The sequence below is a fragment of the Sorex fumeus genome, unplaced genomic scaffold (genome assembly GCF_029834395.1).
Source record: "Sorex fumeus unplaced genomic scaffold, SorFum_2.1 ptg000122l, whole genome shotgun sequence".
Taxonomy (NCBI): domain Eukaryota; kingdom Metazoa; phylum Chordata; class Mammalia; order Eulipotyphla; family Soricidae; genus Sorex; species Sorex fumeus.
The window spans coordinates 1712465-1732586 of NW_026606179.1; the positions used below are offsets into that span (position 1 = coordinate 1712465).

The 20122-nt window shown below is 47.6% G+C and overlaps 1 protein-coding gene across 1 annotated transcript; it reads right to left on the reverse strand.

The window, feature by feature from the left end:
* Nucleotides 1–108: 108 nt before the first annotated feature.
* On the reverse strand, nucleotides 109–19092 carry FLCN (folliculin). The gene is made up of 11 exons (XM_056135951.1): nucleotides 18820–19092; nucleotides 17200–17346; nucleotides 15225–15446; nucleotides 13899–14059; nucleotides 10469–10560; nucleotides 8536–8726; nucleotides 5371–5484; nucleotides 3983–4106; nucleotides 2791–2922; nucleotides 2418–2523; nucleotides 109–1327 (listed from the first exon to the last, which is right to left on the reverse strand). Exons 1-11 carry the CDS (start codon nucleotides 19066–19068, stop codon nucleotides 1126–1128), a joined length of 1740 nt encoding a protein of 579 aa, XP_055991926.1. The 5' UTR covers nucleotides 19069–19092; the 3' UTR covers nucleotides 109–1125.
* Nucleotides 19093–20122: the final 1030 nt, after the last annotated feature.

Consider the following 20122-nt stretch of genomic DNA (forward strand, 5'->3'; position numbering starts at 1 on the left):
TGTACTATAGCTCAGGCCCTACTAGTATTAATTTCATTATAATATTTTCTGTGATTCATCCCACTTAAATTTAAGGGATCAAAGCAATAAAACAATGCGGTCAACAGCTACAAAAATACACTTTTATTGTGTTTTAAGTTCTTTCATGATACAGAGACCTAGTCATATAAACTTAATCTTTATGTTAAATATAAACAAAAAAACTATAAACAAATAGCAAGACTGCTGTAAAATCTCCCCCCCACCCCACATTCACTCTTAAAACCATATTCTGAAAACTTAACTTATCCATAGGCAAATGTAAATGTATAAAGTCAACTACAGGGTGAAGTGATATGGCATAAAACCACAGTGGGTCTCTCAAGTCTATACACAGTGAGTTAGGCAGATCAGAAGCCTTGATTCTCCACATCAGCAAAGCATCTTCCAGTGACAAAGACCTGGGTTTGTCCTCTGGGAGTTGCTCTAGGCTGCTATAGGCTATATCGCACACTCAAAGCCACAAGAGAACATACCCACGTAATTTCAGAACATAAATTTTAGGGGATCCAATGAGGAAAATCCACTCTAACTCCAAAAAAACCTTTCTTAACAGTCCTAACTCAAAACCAGATCACTAAAAATGACTAAAGATCAGCATGTACTGGAATTTCACAAGTGCAGTAAAACATACAGAACCAAACATACAACCTGGAAAATTGAATTTCAAAATGGAAAGGTTCAAACATTAGCCTTGAGAAAGGGTGTGTTATTACAGCTCAAATACCCACATTGGGACTAGAATGGCACATCTTTCCTCCACAGTTGAAATTTCTGATAAAATACACATTTCCCTACCCACCGCTTCTTACAGGTGCGCAAACACTGGGCACTCACTATTACTTTCCCTGTCTCTGAAGCACTCCAGTTGGAGGGAGGATACCAAGTATACCGAGTCCAATCCCACACAGCAGAAGGAAAAGTTCAAGCCCCAATCTCTGTCCCTTGCAGGAAACAGCTCCGTGCTGCAGTTCCCAATGGGAGGAGTCTGTCACAATCTGACAGAAGACCTCTCTCAGCTGAAGGCAAGGATGGCTGTGTCACCCCTTTCCAGGCAGTGTGCATTGGACACATTCCTATGATGGGTCAGTTTCGAGCCTCTGAGGTTGTGGGGCTACGGACTGTAGACATGAGATGTGACTTGTAGGTTTTGCTCAGGCCTGTCATCCAGAATTTGAGCAGCTTCACATTGTCCTCCTCAGAGGCACCCAGAATACTCAGGAGCTTCTGCGTGTCTTCTTTGGGTCGACTGTCCACTTTGGTGAATTTAAAAAGGACCTTTACTTTGCTGTAGAAAACCAAAAACAAAACCTCAGATATCACAGCACGATGGCATGACCAGCATTCTGGCCTTGGAACTTAAATGGCTTCAAGACTAGACCAGCTCTGCAACTGAGCTGGAATTCCAGTAGCACCACATGGTTCCCCCGCTGAAGAACCACTCATCCGCCCATTAGCTCTAACCCGGGAAGTATGGCCAGTGCACCAAAATGGGCGTGCATTTAGATTGGGATGGGGGGAGAGGGTAAGAAGACACTTTCCATTGCTCTATCTTCCGGGGAGATGGCTCCAAGCAGTATAGCATAAGTCCTGAGTTTGTTCCTTAGCGCTGTTTGACCCCCCCCACCCAAGCACTGTACCAGGAGTAACACCTGAGCACCATGAGATTATGGCCCCAAAACAAAAAGAGACTAAGATGCTGAAGAAATAAGTGAACTTGCTGAATAAAGAGGGAATTCCTACTATCTGGTTTTAAGATTTTTTAAAAGTTAAGTAGCAGCAAAAAACAAACACTGTCCTCCCATTGTTCATCGATTTGCTCGAGCGGGCCCAGTAACGTCTCCATTTTTTTGAGACTTGTTGTTACTGTGCTTGGCATATTGAATACGTCACGAGTAGCTTGCCAGTCTTTGCCATGCGGGCAAGATACTCTCGGTAGCTTGCCGGGCTCTCCGAGAGGGGCAGAGGAACCGAACCCGGCTCAGCCGGGCTGGCTGTGCGCAAGGCAAACACCCTACCGCTGTGCTATCGCTCCAGCCAGCAGCTGAAGAGAAACTCTGGTTTCTCTTCAAATCGTATAAATCTTTCTCAGCAGGAAAAAAAAAAATAAAAACCAGCTTCTCTTGAAGGTGCTATCTCCCTAGGTCACAAAGGAACTGCATGAGGTTGAAAAGTCTGGGATTACTTGCTCAAGGTCTCCCCAGCTAACAGAGTAAGTGGTGGAACTGGTCTTTGAACACAGTCTGAGCCTTTGAGAGGTGGTAATCTCTCCTGGTGACCAGAGCTCTGCCTCCTCCTTTTCTGGAACTAGCTTCTGGTTTTATCAGCAGAGACCTATCTAGAAGCGACTATTCCAAGAGCTAGAGCAAGCAACTTACTTCATCCATTCCTCCTTCAGGCAGATGAGGCACTGGTCCACCACATCCACAGAGAGATTCTGGTTGGTCAAAGCAGCTTCCATCTTATTCAGGATAGTGGGTCCGACTGGGAATGGAGGGGCAGAGATCAACACACAGGAGAGAGGAAACCTTCCCTCTGGGTGTATAAACCCAGTGCCTTCTTCCCGTGGGGTGGGGGCAGTGTGTGTATGTGTACATGCATCCACACCCAGTGTCTTCTTCCGTTTGGGGATATGTGTGTGGTTCTGGGGATCTAATCCAAGCTCACCCGTGGGAGGCAAGTGCTCTGCTGCTGAATCACAGATACAGCCCTTCTGCTCTCGAGGCACAAGTCCCACTCTGCAGCACCTACCTCGGTCTGCAGCTACTGGACTGCCACTGGTCACCACAAACTCGTACTTGCTGAGAGACTGATCATCCTCACAGCCAGTGGGGTGGAGGCTGGAGCGGGTGGCCATGTGAACCTCCACCACAACAGCAAATTCTGTCACAAATAAACAATACAAGCTCTGTGAAGTGCCTCTTGTCCTCTTCACAATCCCTCTCACTCCCAATTTCTGACAGCAATTACGGCCAGGTGAAAAAATCTTATATTCAGAGCTTCAGCACTGAAAGTCTTCCACAGCTTATTTGTGAATAAAGCTGAGTTTAAGTAATTACTAATAATGTTTTATACTATAGTAATTACTTTATATACTTCACTCGACACCCAACGGTCCCACGGGAGCCTCATTGTAACTGCCATCTCAATGGTGGGGGAGACAGACTCAGGAGAGACTGACGGACCTGCACAATGGCAGCCTATTATTACTAGTACTAATAAGAATTTGAAACCATTCTTGAAACTAGAGCCTGTGTTCCTAGCACAACCCAGCAAAAAAGGTGCTGCCTCAGAGGATGCAGAACCCAATACCAATACCAAGAACCCAACTAAAGAAGGGCAGCTGGTGCTACTGGACAGCAAACAGACTGTGAGCACAGTTATGGTGCTACTGGGCAGCAAACAGACTGTGAGCACGGTCACGTGTTCGGCCCAGTTGCTCAGCTGTGCACCCAGGCTGGCCAACTCCTACACTCCCCCAAGAGGATGCCAGTTAGCTCACTGGTTGTCTGTAGAGAGTAAATTTATTAGCTCTGAGGGTAGAGTGAAGGCTAATTGTACTGATGAGTGTCTCAGAGGGATTTAAGTCCTTTTGTTTAAGGGAGAAAGACAGGACACCATGACAGGCAGGACACGGACGGTGTGCCACTCCATCAGCAAATGGCCTCCAAACCATGTCCCCAGCTGGGCATAACATGGCTGACATCTACCTGCGCTGTTCCTGCTCTGCCCCTCCTTCTGAGAACCACACCACAGGTCACTTTGACTCTGAAGCTTTCCAGTTCAGTTCTGCCCAAATTTTAAAGACAAACAGGCCTGAAGCCTCTGGGAAAGTGATCTCACAAGGTGGGGTGCTACTGCCCTGCGGTGAGCAGGCATGTCCTCAGAGTCAGGACTAAGTCAGGTTCTGCGCCTTGGTCCTGAGGCAGGGGAAGGCACACACCTGAGGAGAGCACGTGCAGGGGGATCTGCACGTGGGGGCTGAGGCCCAGGAAGTTGCACCGGTAGGCCTCCTCGTACTGGCTGCTGTAGGGAATGATGCGGACGCAGCCCACCGGCAGCATGGTCTAGAGAGGAGAGAGCAAGAGAGTCCACACCAGCAGGAGGCTCCCAGCCCACCTGTCTCCCGCCTCACACCCTCACCACCCGGCACTCCAGAGCTTCCCCTCCTCCCAGAAAGCGGCCTGGTTCCCTGCCCCACGGCAGCGCCTTTCCTGCAGCCACACTCCTCATGAGAGACTGCTGCAAGCTCTGGGGCATTCTCACACATCTCCCGTCCCCGTCCCTAAGAGATCATATGCTTTTGAAAAGCACCGTGTCCTATGTGCCCTCAAGGCCTAGACAGAGGGCAGGAGTTACAACTTAAAATACAGTGGTCAGAACCAGCACCGCTGGCCCAGCACAGTGCTGCACGACTGAGTGTGAGCACAGTACCAGGCCAAGTACCACTGGGAGTGATCCCACAGTGCCTCCAGTACTGCATGGAAGGCACCACAACAAGCAAAATGAGAAGGGCTGGAGAAATAGTACAAGAGGTTGAGGGGCCAGAGCAAAAGTACAGCAGGTAGAGGGGCCGAAGCAATAGTAGAGCAGGTAGTCCTTGCATGTGGCTGACCTGGTTCGACCCCTGGGCATCCCAATATAGTCGAAGTACCACCAGGAATAATTCCTGACAGTAGAACCAGGAGTAACCCCTGAGCATCACTGTGTTGGTCCAAAACCCGCAGCTCTCCCCCCCTCCAAAAACAAGAGAACATCAGAGCATCCACTACATCCCCCACAACCCAGAATGAAGATGGTGTACATCACCTGCATCTCAGCAACTGTCTCCACAGAGAAACTGGAGGGACCTAGACCTACCCTACAGCAGCTACTAACCTCTCTGGTAGCTTCTCAGAGGGAAGTAGTGGCTGGGAAGGGTAGATGGGCAGTCAGGGAAATCCGTCAATGACTATCAATATCAGAGAAAACAGATCTGAAACTCAGGTGTAAGCCGCTGCTCTGAGCCTCGCACTCACATCTAAAGCCAGGGCTGCTGTTTCAATTCACTTAACATTGATTTATAACACTGCAGATATTTTAGGTTCATTATCACACCTCACCCACTATAGGATTGTTTATGATTAATCCCAGTGCCTGCAAGCTACTCATGGTGTATTTGATATGCCAAAAACAGTAATAACAAGTCCCACAAGTTGTTGTGAGACACTACTGATGCCCGCTCGAGCAAATCAATGAACAACGGGAGGACAGTGCTACAGTGCTATATGATTAATCCCATCAGGCAAACACTGTCTTGCTATGAAACACAGAAGAGAAAGGTGCTCTTACCCGAAGAACGTCAAAAGCTGACTGAACAAGGTCTGCATCTCTACTTTTCCAGATCACCTGGTTTCCCATGAGAACATGCCAAGCCAACATGCGAAAAGATGGGGCGCCCAGTACCTAAAAAATACAGTTCAGTGTTTCTCTGCCCTGAATTTCTCCTTTCTTTCCAACTAAAGTCATTTATGTATATATCTACAATTTTCTCTGTATAATGAATGAATATGGGTTGGGAGAAAGTCACTTACCTTCTTGGGGAGGTTAGACAATTTGTTCAAGGTAATTTGCTCAAAAGGGGAGATCAAACTTTCTGGTTTTGGGACCAGCGAGTAAGACTCTTGCCTTGATGCAGCTGACCCAGGTTCGATCTCCAGCATCCCATAAGGTCCCCTCAGCACCATCGGAGTGAATCCTGAGTGCAGACCCAGGAGTAACCCCTGAGTATTGATGGGTGTGGCTCAAAAACAAACTTTTCTGGGTTTAGACCAGAGTGATACTGTGGGAACCCCCTGCATCATATATGATAAACTGCCCAACCAGAGAATTGAAGTAACCCCCTAGCACCTCCAGGTATGATTCCCAAAGCAAAAAAAGTTTCTGAGTCTGCAACTAAAAGCTGGTCCCAAAATTTTATACACTTTAATATCTTTCTTCCAATCTTACCTGAAGGCAGCCAGGGAGATAGCTCAGTGGGGAATAGCTTGCCCTGCACATAGCCTACCTGGGTCTGATTCCTGGCATGCCATATTTTCACCCAATCCTCACCAGAAATTTTCCTGACAGAGCCAAAAGTAAGCTCCGATGTGGCTGGAGAGGTAGTACTGTGGGTAGGGCATTTGCCTCACATACGGCCAACCTGGGTTCGATACCCAGCATCCCATATGGTCCCCTGAGCACTGCACAAGTTCTCCAGTGCAAAGCCTGGAGCAACCTCTGAGCACCACCAGATGTGGCACTGTAGAACTGCCCTATCTTCCTGCTGTTCATCGATTTGCTCAAGCTGGCCCAGTAACGTCTCCATTGTGAGACTTGTTGTTACTGTTTTGGGCATATTGAATATGTCACAGGTAGCTTGCCAGGCTCTGCCATGCGGGCGGGATACTCTCAGTAGCTTGCCAGGCTCTCGAGAGGGATGGAAGAATCGAACGCAGGTTGGCCACATGCAGGGCAAACGCCCTACCCACTGTGCTATTACTCCAGCCCAATCTAGAGATCACTTCCTCTAATATAAACAATGTTAATATTGTGTTTGACAGATGACTGGTTAAAGAAACTTTGGTACATCTACACAATGGAGTACTATGCAGCTGTTAGAAAAGATGAAGTCATGAAATTCATATACAAGTGGTACTACATGGAAAGTATCATGCTAAGTGAAATGAGTCAGAAAGAGAGGGACAAACATATTTCTTTCGACTGCATTCATCTGAGGAACATAAAGTAACAAAATAGGAGACTAACACCCAAGAATAGCCAAGGTAAGTATCAGGAGGAGCATGGCTTAGAGGCCAGCCTCACATGCTAGGGGAAAAGGCAGCTCAGATAGAGAAGGGAGCACAAAATAAAGGGTGTTGGGAGGTTCCTCTCAGGATGGGAGATGCTTGATGAGAGCAGACTATAGACCGAACATGATTGCTACCCAATGTCTCTTTTGCAAACCACAGCACTCAAAAGGAGAGAGATAACAAGGGGGAATGCCCTGCCACAGAGGTAGGGTGGGATGGGGAAATGAGGGGTGGGAAGGATACTGGAATAAGTGACAGTGGAGAATGGGCGCTGGTGGAGGGATGGGTATTCGATCATTGTATAACTGAAACCCAAGCACAAAAATTTGTAAGCCTACAACTGTACCTCATGGTGTTTCACTAATAAAAACTTAAGGAAAAAAAAAGGGCCAATGAACAAGAATTCAGATGAGGAAAGCCTACACTGGATAGAGAATGGTGTAGGAGCAAGATCAGATCTCATACGCTGGAGGCAGCCAGGATCCAAATGAGAAAGACACATACACACACACACACAACTAGTGGCAACTAGTGGTGTCATACACATACACTAGTAGGTGTCTGAACCTTTCTACTTGAACTATATAATAAACTTTTACTTCTTAAAAAAAATTGTTTGACTTCTGCTTTGGTATGTACATAAGTAAATATACACATACGATATATACATATATATGGCATGCAAAAATTATTATTATAATTATGTACACTATATTTATTACTTCCATCCTTATACTTAATGATATTTCATTGTTTGGACAATAAAAACCTATTACTATGGTTAGACATTCAGGTTGTAACCAAATTTTAAAAGAAAGACATCCTGGAGGACAGAGAGATAGTACAGTGGGTAAGTCACCCGCCTTGCATGCGGCTGACCCTGGTTCTATATCTGGCAACCTATATGGTCCCCCAAACCCTAAGGGAATGAGCCCTGAACACAGAACCAGAAAGAGGAAGCCCTGAGCACTGCCAGGTGTGGCCCCAAAATAAAGGGGGATAAAATAGCATCACAGGGCCAGAGAGATAGTACAGGGGTAAAAATCGTGTCTTACATTCAGATGATCCCAGTTCAATCTTCAGCACCACAGGATCCCCTGAGTACTGCCAGGTTTAGCGCAAACCCTCTCACAACTCAAAAAAATAATGGCCATCACTTTCAATTTGCAGTCTAGGTTGCACGCAAACCGGTAAGCAGACCAGACGTGTGCCTCAAATGGGAGAGTACATGCTTCATGTGTGTGGTTCCTTGATTCCATCCCCAGAACTGTATGGCCCTCAAGCACTGCTGGGTGTGGTCCTGTTGACTAAGCATTGCAGCAGCAGAAATAACATCAAAGCCCAGTAAAAGTGCGATTTCGTACCTTTAGAAAGTTCTAAAATGGTAAGATTAGAGGACTACATAAAGCCAAACAACCAATGACTTTCTTTAAAGAAAACACAGATATCAAACACTGAAAAAGAAGCACTGATTTTCTGCCTAATCACCCTAGATGCCCACCAGAGTCTTCAGCAACCAACCTAGACAGTTTTCAATTGTTCCGAGTAAGAACTCCCTGCTGGTCTCAAACAAACAGGCCCAACAGTATATGGATAGAGAAGCAGTGAAGGAGAGGAATGGGCTCTTCTGAGTTTCTGATCAGGGCTTGACCCTTCTACTGCCTACCTGCCTCATATGCCTAAGAGACTTAAAGACGGACAGCTTTCGGGTCTGCCAATTTCCACAGTCTGAGAGCAAGGAAGAGTCTGTTGGGCATTTGGTCAGCTCTCGTCCTTCTGCACCCTCTGGCAGGCCAGGTGCTTTTTCTTCCTCTTCAGTTTCTGAGTTGTCCCAACTTTCTGATTCTTCTTCTAAGTCTGCAAGATGGACAACAAACACAGTTAAGAAACATGCTGTCCCCAAATTCCTCATGCCCTGGATGCATCAGTCTCCTTACAACGTGACCACTTCAGCCCAAAGCATCACATGGTTGAACTGACTAGTCAGCTATGAATTTCTTGGGCCAAGGATCAGAATCAAACCCAGGGCCTCAAAGATGTGAAGCATGTGCTCTGCCACTAAGCCACATCCTCCTGACTTCTGTTTTGGCTAATTCCCTTGTGTAGTCTTTGGAGCCCTAGGGGTAGGTAGGCAGAAAAAGTTCGGTAGGCTGCTTACTCAGTATGTTGCAAAGCTGGTGTGAAAGTGTGGTATGTTTGGTCTGTGTAAACAGATCTCACTAACAGACTGCCCTGGCCAGCTTCACTAGCCTAGAAACGTGTGATCACAATAATACACTATTCTAGGGTTGACTGATCAGAGAATGTGAGAATCAACTCCAAGATTTGTCTTTTTGGCTTCTTTTGTTTGTTTTGGGGGCCATACCTGGCAATGCTCAGGGTTACTCCTGGCGCTGCATTCAGGGATCACTACTGGCAGGCTCAGGGGACCATATGGGATGCTGGGGATCAAACCAGGTCTGCCACGTGCAAGGCTGACCCTTGCTGGCCAAGGCTGACCATGCGCAACCCTACTCACTGTACTACCTCTTTGGCCCAAGGCTTGTCTTTTGTAAGCCTGTTCCACTGACACTGTTACTCTATACCCATTTCTCTGCTTTGAAAAAAATGTTTGAGTGCAAATGTGTGCAAGTTCCTTGACTGAAAAACAAATCTCAAGGCCAGGAAAGTGACTCAACAGCCTGAGTACATTCTTTGCATAAAGAAACCTCAGATTGAATCTCTGGCACCATCTGGTCCCAGGAGAACTCACCAGGTGTGATCCCAAAACCAAACCAAATAGTGTAAAACAGATCTAATTCATTAAGACTAACCACTCACAAAAATAATATTAGTACAGCACTATTAGTAAAAACTGCACATCATAAATCTGATTTAGCCAATCCCATCATTAAGACTATAAAGAATTAAATCATTCAGGAGTGAGGCTGGTATATATGCCCCAGAATGCTCTAGGAAATTAATTTAAACACATGGGTGGGCCAAAGAAATAGTACAGTGAGTAGGGTTCTTGCCTTGCATGTAGCCAACCAGGTTTAACTGCTGATACCACATGTGGTCCCCCACACTGCCAGGTGTGATCCCTAAGCACAGAGCTAGGAATAAGCCCTGAGCATAGCCAAGTGTGGCCCCAAAACCAAAACCAAAATACAAACAGCGAGTAAAACACAGGACCCTGAGCTGCAGACAGAAGTCAATCTAGTGACAAACATGGAGAAGGCTGAGTAGGTAACAGTGATGTGTGGGAATCACTGACCTTGACTGAAATACTCCCACTGAAGTATAGTATTTTATGGGTAAAAAGAAAATAAGAGATGATCTAGAAAACCAAACATTCCACTATCCTGAAAGAGGGATAAGAAAACTTTCCCTCAATCCACCCTCTCCAGAGACTGCTGGGATTCTCCCAAACTACCTAGAAACAGGAACACAACAGAAACACCAAAGTGAAAGGGGTGAGGATCTGAAGAGGCATCTCCTGGGCACTCCTTTGTTCTCGGATCCCTCTCATCAGCCTTTGATCCTCCGTGGGGAGGCCCAAACAACTCTCCCAACAGCATCAGCTGCAACGGCTCCAGCACAAGTGCTGTCCAGCTCACCTGCAAGCTTTTCCATCTGGACCAGGGTGTCCTCAGTGGGAGCGCCCTCCAGGAGCTTCTCTGTCAGCCGGCTGCCACATGCCTTCAGGAGCCTGGGGAACAAAGCACATCTATGAAGATTTTTTGTCAAAAAGAAAAACCAAACCTGCAGTCAATCAGGCTTCCTGATCTTCTAGCTTACAGAAAGCGGGGCTATAAAAAACACACTGAGTTAACCACGAAGTTACGAAGAGCTGGAGCCAAAGGTCTACAGGGCAAATAGCCCAGTAAAGATACAGGAAAATCAACCATGGGGTGCTGGGATGAAGTGGGAGTGGAGGGTGAGCTGGGTATGGAGGAGAAACAGCCAAAGACTAGCAGCTTCGAGCAATCTATACACTATGGAGAACTGTTCTGGTCCCAATTCATAAGTCAATGCTAAGGAAAACAGTAAAAACAAAACATGGTCCGGCTTGCATGATAAAAGAAACTGTCAATTTCGTTGGTCTGTAGTTTTCAGACTGAAGTGGTCTGATATAACTTTTTATTTTTTCCTGGCTTTTTAGAGGTCATATTCACGATGCTTGGGCTGGAGCGATAGTAAAGCGGGTCGGGCATTTGCCTTGCATGTGGCTGACCCGGGTTCAATTCCTCCGTCCCTCTCGGAGAGCCCGGCAAGCTACCAAGAGTATCCTGCCCACATGGGAGAGCTTGGCAAGCTCCCCCTGGCGTATTGAATATGCCAAAAACTGATTAACTGGAGATAGGGACATTAGTTCATGATACAACTGGGTTTATTTGAAAATTTCCCTGATAAAAATTTTTACAGTTTTGGAGCCACGCTCAGGGCTTACTCTTGGCACTGTGCTTTGGGGTCACTCCTGGCAGTGCCTGGAGGTGCTGGGAATTGAACCTAGGCCTTGCCAGGTTCTGTAAGTAACTTTTTTTTTGGGGGGGGGTCATACCCAGCAATGCATAGGGGTTACTCCTGGCTCAGCATTCAGGAATTACTTTAATCTTTCCTTTGCTTTGTGTTTTACACCTCACTGTCACAGTTCCCCAAGTCAATCTTGGTTACTTATAAGCCAAAACTTTCTGGTAATTCTGGATTTTGTATTTGTAGTGAATTACTTGCTTTTCTATTTCCCCTATAGCCTTTTCATATTTTATTATAGAGTAATGTTCTTTGGTTAAACACAGAAAAACCTTAGTGCTATGCTCCTAATATTTGGGAGTTGGTTGACTCTGAAATATATCTACTCCTGGGCATCTGTAATAATTACTTGACTCAGATTCCGGCTGCTATAGTTCCTAACACCCCAAAATGGAGGTCCCACTGTGGGACTGGGATGGACCCAGGGCGAGTCGCGGAGCTACCCTGGCATCAAAATGGGACAGTCTAGAAAGCATAAATGCATGGTCCTGATGCAAGCTGTTATGACTTAAGAGACAGGACCCCCATGGTTAAGGACAAGCTGAACTGACCTGAGGACTTAGTCCGGGATTTACGGTACCTTGCTTGATCTCAGAGCCCAGAGAACTAAGTTTTGGAATCTTTATCTCTTACTGTATCTATCCAAGACTGCAAGTATTGGTAAGAAATAGAATTAATTGTTTGACTTAACTGTTCGCTATATACGATTAGAAGGAAAGAGAAAAGCAATATAGACATCCCTGGAGGACAGAGCATCTCCTTGAGAATTTTCTCCCCCAGAGAATTGCCTCTGCTGGAATGTTTTACCTCTGCAAATCACATGGGCATGCAGTCCTACACCTCTGACCCCCTCAGATGTTCTATAAGTATGCTAGCAGCTCTGCTTTAAATGGCCATTTTCACCATCAGGCTGTGGTCCCCATCTCTGTCTCTCTGCTGGGGAGGCCTGGGGAGGACAGGAGGCGATTCTCAGCCACTGAACACACGTGTCATGCAACACCCACACACTGCCTTGTGAACTCACACCCAGCACCACATGTTTCCCCAAGCCCTGCCAGGGTGGAACTGTATGGCAGGTGGTGGAAATAGATACTCTTTCTCTTTAGTTCACAGGTTCTTGTAGCTGCACTCAAGGATCTACCTCTGATCTGAGGTGCCTTATCCACATTGGGACCTAATCTGGATAAGATCCTAGATATGAAATAGATGCTGCACAGGAAGGAGAACTGAGGGAGTCTCTGAAGGATTCTGTTCTGTAATGGGATGAAAAAGCAACCATTTGTGGCCAGCAGACACAATGTGCTGGTTTTATGTCCAGAAATTTGCTGACACTCCTCCCTACAAAAGCCACTCCTTTCTTCCTCTCTCTACTAAGCCAGCCACAGTTCCATGATACACTGAAGGCGATGGGGGCATTGAGACTTCCAGACCCCAACGAAATTCATTTTTGTGTGTTTTGGGGTTATACCCGGCTGTATTCAGGCTTACTCCTGGCTCAGGGATCACTGCAGATGGTGCTCAGGGGACCATATGGGGTATGGTCCTGGCAAGAGCTTTACCTACTCTACTATCTCTCAGTGACTCTGGGAGTATCGGCTACATGTCTGTTCAGTGAGGATCAGGCATTTTGCCCCAAGCTCACTCCAACTTCCCAGACTCATAAGAAGCCAGATGTTCAACTGATGCAGCCCTCCTGAGGACAAAGCACTCCTGAGAACAGGTATGGAACCAGCTAATGTCACCCTCAATTCCAGGCCCCCAGAAGTTGTGTGAGATAAAAGTTTATTATTTTAAAAAAGGGAGAACAGGGGCTGAAGAGATAATACAGCGGGTAAGGGATTTGTCTTCCACACAGTCAATCTGGGTTTGAGCCCCAGCACCCATATGGTCCCCCAAGCAAGTCCAGGTGTAATTCCTGAGTGCAGAGCCAGAAGCAACTCCTGAGCGTCACCAGTTGTGGCCCAAAAACCAAAAAAATCAAAAGGGGTGGGAGGAGGAGGTCACTAACCTCCCTTTAAAAGTACTATTGAGATGCTTAGCTCAATATGCAAGGCACTGGCTTGGATTTGGCGACTGATTTAGATTAATGGGACACCACTGGGTGCCATCTCAGCAGCTCTGAACCGCCTAACCCAGCTAACTGAATATTGCTGGAATAGCCTGTGCTTCCTGACTCCTGCTTGGGGAGCCAAAAAAATCTTTTTAAATGAAACTACAATTGAAAAGAGAGTTCTACCTACCTGACTTTCCACACGTCAGAAACTAGAGTAAAAGCAGTGGCAGCATGGTTCAGAGATCACCAAGCACACATCACGAAGGCACTGGGTACCCATCCAAGGAGGGCTCATTCCACACTCATGCACAAGCCAGCCAATTCTCAGAGGCTCTTAGGGGCAACTCCCAATGGTGCTCAGGAGGCCATGCAGTGCCTGGCACCAAAGCTGGGGCTCCCACATGTGAAGCATGAGCCTGGCTCTTATTCCAAGAGTTGCTAAGGAGAACTGAGAATGACATTACCAGGCAAAGGAAGTGTGAAGGCATGCCCACAAATTGTCGTCACTTGTCAAGGATGTCAGAGAACGAGCGGCATTCCCGTTTCTTTGGTGCAGAAATGGTGTAAAGGCTGTGTTCATCCTTTGAGCACGTTGTGGGCATCCAAACTGCTCTGCTTCAAACACCTGAAACGCAAAGGGAAGGAGCAGCTATTTAAGGAACAAAGCCAGCCGTACAGCTCAGATCCAGCGCCCTCAGCGCCCATTCCACAAGCCTACTCTTAGGCTTCTGCCTGCTTCAGCTCTGGACAGATCTGGAAGGTGCCACCCATCTCAGAATTCCAACAGAATGATTTTGTTTCCCAGCTCAATTGTAGTCACCTAGAAGGAATAAGTTAATAAATTCTCCAGGGCTTGCCTTGCATATATGAGGTCCTAGGCTCAGTTCCCAACAATTAGGGGAGGTGGTGTGTGTGTGCGGGGGGGGGGCCTAGAGAATTCCTTCTTGTACCCTCTGCTACAACAACTCATCAGGCACCCAGTGCCCTCACAAACTCACATGCCCAAGATTGTCTCAGTGTTGCTTCTACTATTTCCCAACATGGAGACTTCACCACTGCGTGAACAGGACATGTGACCAGATCTAGAACCAGCCCTCCAGCATCCTCGCTGCCCTCTGGAGGAGCAAATGAGTAACACTCCAACCAGTCAAAATGAGCACAAAGAGCAGAGCCACCACTCGCCTGCAATGACACAGCATGAGTAAGGAGTAAACTTGGGGAGCAGGAGGAGAAGGCTGTTTTGTTTTTGGACCACAACAGTGCTCAGGGTGGACTCTTGGTTTTGCACTCAGGGATCACTCATGTGCAGCTAGGGGGCCATATGAGGTGCCAGGGATTGAGTCTGCTGCAAGAAAAGCAAGCAGCCTACCTGTTACACTATCTCTCCCACCTACCAAATTGTAGTTTTTAGCTGCTGGATATGAGGTCTGTCTGAGACCAGAGTATAATCTAGCCTCCCTTTAAAGATGCAATGCCACCGTTAAAGGTCACATTTATGAAGCAGGTCTGCAACACAATTAACAGACACTTTTCTAATATTAGGTGAAAGGAGGGAAAGACACCAGGGTTGAAAAGCAGGGCATCTTACTGCAGCACAGAAGTCAGAGCTGAATGAGATCCAGGACAAGGAATCAACAGAGATTACTGTGTGATAGACATGACCCTGACTCTGAGGCCAGGCTACTTTAGTTAGTGGCGCAGAACCAAGAGATAACAATACAACCAGGGTTCTACCCCTACCCCAGCATGAGCTCCCCTTGACCAACACCATTCCCCTGATATGATGTCACCTTCAGTGCCTTGCCCTGGAGTTCATCAATGATCCCACGAATCTTCCCCAGCAGGAAGGGCCAGGAGTTGATGAGGTAAATCCGGTCCATCATGATGGCAATGATGCTATACCAGCGCTGGAAGCCTCTGGCCAGGCTGTCTTTGATGAAGAAGGTGTGGCTGAAGACAAAACCGTGCTGCTCATCCCCAAAGAAGATGGGGCCTTCCCGGCCAGGGCAGACCTGGAGCAAAACAACAGCCACTCAGGGACAAAGCCCCCTCACTTGAGGAAAACGACCTTTCTGCAGTGATTATAGGGAGAATGAGAAGGGTGGGGTGGGTTGGAGAGATAGTATAACCAGTCGAGTGCTTGCATGCATGTAGCCCACCCAGGTTCAATCCCTAGCACCACATATGGGTCTCCAAGCACCACCAGAAATGATCCTTAAGCACAGACCCAGGAGTAAGTCCTGAGCACTGTTAGGAATGGCTCAAAAACAAAACAAGAAAAGAGAAAGAGAAAGAGAAAAGAAAATGTAGCATTCATCTGTCTCTGGGATGAGACTTTCTAAAGAGAGTGTTTGTTTGGGGTTTTTGTTTGTTTGTTTTTTAAATATTCAGAACCACTTTGTTTCTGGACAGTTTACTTCTTTTCCCTTCCAGAGAAATATTTGTGAAAAGACCTCTAATTCTGTTTAATGAGCATGGCAACAAATTACAAAGATGTAAGGAAAAATGAAAATGAGAGCACTTCTAGTCTACCTCTTCATCTCTATTAAATACCCACTATTTAATCATTTTTTTTGTTCTGGTTTTTGTTTGGGAGTCACAGTCAGCAGTGCTCAGGCTTAATCCTGATTCTTCTCTCAGCTCACTCCTGGCTTGGCTTGGGAGACCATACGGAGTGGGTGCCAGAGACTGAATCTGGGTCAGCAGCATGTAAGGACAGTGCCCTGCCTGCTGTAGAGAGTATTTGTTATGGTATGCAAAGATCAATCAACAGTCAAGCAGGCTCACCACTTTTTCTACCTGAAGCCATAAATAACTCTTACACAAATTCTATATCTCTCAAGATTCAACACTGCCTGGTCACTCATCTCGAAAACACTGTAGACCTGATAGGTCAAAATACCACTGCATAATCCATACAATCAAGCTTGCATACTTCATCTGTAGAGAGAACGCAGGTCTCCCCATCACACCTTCACACTGACTTTACCACAATCTGCCAGCAAGACTCTGTCTCCAGCAGAATAGCAGGAGGGAGTCCAAATGGCAGGAGGAGTGCGGCCAGCACTCAGCACACTCAGGATGCATGGCTGTGAGGAGCAGGGGAGGCAACTTTCATTAACAGGATGTTGGATTCTGTTTCTGGTTTGTGGGATCGCACCCAGCGGTGCTCAGGGCCTACTCCCAGCTCTGTGCTTGGGCCACTATTCCAGGCTGTGCTCTAGGTGCCTGGAACCAAACCTGGGCCTTCTGTAAGCAAAGTATGCGCTCAGCCCCTTGGGAATCCTCTCCAGGCCCAGGGAATTCTTTCTGACAGAGAAACAAAAAAACTGAGATTCAAAAGTCCACAAGAGCCACATCCAGGGAGTCTCAGAAACTAACAAATTTACTGGTGAGCAGGTTCAGGACTACAGGATGATCCCTGTGGCTTCGAACATACAAAGGTGAGCTCTTAAAATGGAAGCAATGCAGAGGTGAGATCTTACAGGAAACAATAAAAAGGTGAGGCTGGGAACAATGAAAACAATACAAAGGTGAAATAACGAAAAAGGTATTTCCTCTAACCCAAATAAGCCCATCAAGACCGGACAAGTAACAGAAGTTTGGTACTTATAAGGACGCACTAGCAGCCTTCTAAAATCTAGAAACCAGAAACTAACAGAACAGGCCGCCACGCCCTGCCAGCTTCCTTACGGCTGGACAGAAGGAACCATCCAAGGCCCACGAGCCCGGACAGGCTCTGCACACCCCAGCCACAGCACCCACCTCACAGCTCAGGCTCCGGACACACGCCTGGCGGACAACACTGAAGAGCTGGGGGTGGTTGGGGTGCTGGTGACTGACATATTTAATCGAGGTCTCTTTATCGTGGCTGATATACCCAGGATGCCCAGCAGCAAGTGATCGGCAGCCCTGGCCGTAGGAAGGAAAAGAAAACCAATTAGAGACCAGACAACAGACTTTCTTACTCAGACACAATCTGACTTAGAAAACCAAATCTATTTTCCTATCAAAATAACAGGCTTCTAGATTTGGCTGAAGATTGCAACATTTTCTAAATAGGAAAAAGAGAAGAGAGATGGAGAGCCAGTCAGAGGTTATGAATGACAGACTAGCCGTGGGACCCATGCAGCAGGAGGCCCAAGAGTGCGGTCTACATAGCCTCACTCATCTGAAGTGCAACCCAGTGCACATGCCCGACTCTCCTCTGAACACGTGTACTTTCTTTCTGTACCTGCTTTTGCCCACGTCCCTGTGTAGGATGTATTCTTTCTTACTTCAGAGTCCATTTGTTCACATCTGTCCGAGATGTTTATTTCTCTTCCCTTCTTTGGCCCACACCTGCCTTTCGTGTGTACTCTGTGGCATTTTTGCCCACATCCCTGCTTGGAGGGTGCACTCTGCTTTCCACTCTAGAGAATTTCATGTTCTTTCTAGAGTTCAGATCTCTCTTTCCTTCGTTTCCTAAAGAAACGTGCCTTACTTCACACACACACAGAGTCTAGAGTGCAACCTATAATTACTGCGAAAGCCTCCACTTTATAGCAGGCAAACACAGGCTCAGAGCCGCCTGTGCGAAGTTCAGGCTGTGTCCTAGATCCAGGCATGGCTACATGGCAAAGCCATGAAGACCAAGCCCTCAATGCTTGTGCAGCAGTGCGAGGAGGCACGCTGAGACCCTGCAGTGGGCATGCAAGTCACATCAGGGAGGCTGCCCCAGTGACTGTGCCAGGGCACTGATGCAAGCACCTCCTTCGAAATGCAGGACCTGCAGCAAACCTGGCTCAGAGACCCTCTTCCGAGACCCCCTTTCCAGTCTTAGCTCTGTACAGGAGTGCAGCCTGAACGCTCTCCTCACTTGTTACTCCTCCCACCTAGACCCCTCACCAGCATTTCATGAAGTACACAAATGAGCCTCCAGCACATCACCCGCTTCTCAGTAGAACCAAACTGAGGTGGATCGATTCCTGTGTACAGGGAGGCCCAGCCACACCTAGAAGTTCCATGGGAAGAAGTGACCGTTGACGGAACTTAACTTTGTTTCCCATAGTTCATGAATGCCACAGAATGAAGGGGCAGAATCCAGGAGGCGCAAACTCTTAAACAGGCACGTAGGCAGCCAAGAGTGAGCGGAGAGTGTGTGAAGGGAAGAACTGAAGGGGATGTGCCGTGTGGCAGCAACTGCCTACTGGCACGGGATGAAGAGAAAGCACTACGGGGACAATAAAGCAGTAAACTGGTCTGAAGACCACTAGCCTCCTGTGTAGTAGTCACACTCATGTTCTATGACCCCAGGGCATCTGCTGTCCACTGCACACAGCAGGGACCAACGCAGAGCACCAGCACAAGCCTCCCACAAAGTCTTCCACATTCCCAGGCACTTGCCTCACACATATCCGACTTTTTGGGTCCTGGGCTGCTGGATTCTGCGCTGGCCCCTTCTGCTGGACTGTGAGCACGGATCCGACTGCTCATCTGAATCCCGCCTTCCTCCTCCTCAGCTTGTTCACCCTGGCCAGGGCTGTCCCCATTCCCAGCCCCTTGCGGAAGCGGAGAGTGCAGAACCTCTGTACAAAACAGAGTGCGAGGACCATGGAGCTCGCAGAAGTGACAGAGAGCCACAATGGCGTTCATGGTGCCTTGGAGACTCTGCAGCACCTGCATGGGGAGAGGGGGCAGGGGAGAAACACCATTAGCTGGTCTGTGACGCTCACAGGGTATCCACCAGCTCTCTGCAGAACAAGGACTAGGGAGGGGCTGTCAATGGGCTTCCCAGACAGCAGTAGTCTCCTCCAGGCAGTCTCCCCAACTTCCCGGTCCTGGCTGAGCACCTTCTTAGTGCCAGCACTGTACCGGGTGCAGCAAAGAGCAAATAAACATGATTCCTACTACAGGTGCCATGACAAAAGGAAGGTGTAAGAGTAAATTAATGATTACACCCAAAAAAACCTTACGTAATAAATCACACGGGGCAACAGGTGGACAGTACAGACAAGAACACATCCAAGAGGCAATGTGACGAATGCCCCCAGAGTAACACAAATAAATGCCCTGCCAGTTCAGAGAACAGGCTCATTTACTCCAAACACAGCTGCCAAAAGCCTCTGAGGTACGGCGATGTTCCAGCTGATGAGATGCTGCCCGCCTGGGCTCGCCTTCTTGGAGAAGAGGGACACGTGGACCTGCCCACTCTTGGGTGGTGAGAGTGCGAGCAAGCAAGGGCTAGCGGCTCCAGGGTGAGGTATGACACTGGACACAAGGAGTGTTCCAGTAAGAGCTGAAAGAACAGGAGCCTTGGGGACCAGAGGAGGGAGCCTCCCTAGGGTCTCCAGTGTCTGCAGAGTTGGTGAGACCACAGAAGACAACAAGAGATGAACTGGGGAGTCCTTTCTAGAGCATGGCAAAGACCCTGAAATGTTTCTCAAGAAACTGCAAAGTCTTTGGTGGTTCTGCAGAGAGAGTCACTGGCAGCAGAGACGGCGGGTGGGCCAATGGGGGGACACGGTGCTGAGCAGATGAGAGAGCCATGCTAGGAGTAGGGACGACAAGGGCACCATGATGGAGCTGGGGGTCTACCCAAAGCTGATATGTGAAGGAGGGGTAGAAGAGCTGGCCCAAGTCATAGAGGATGACAGCCAACCTCCAACTTTACTCCCAGAGACCATATGAGCAAAATGGTTCAATTAAG

Coding starts and splice junctions, on each gene's coding strand:
- FLCN (XM_056135951.1), bottom strand. CDS start 19,068: ATGAACGCCATTGTGGCTCTCTGTCACTTCTGCGAGCTCCATGGTCCT. Junction 14,060..15,224: donor TCCAGGGCAAGGCACTGAAG/GTGACATCATAT, acceptor TTTGCGTTTCAG/GTGTTTGAAGCAGAGCAGTT. Junction 10,561..13,898: donor CTTCACACTTCCTTTGCCTG/GTAATGTCATTC, acceptor TTTGTTCCCCAG/GCTCCTGAAGGCATGTGGCA.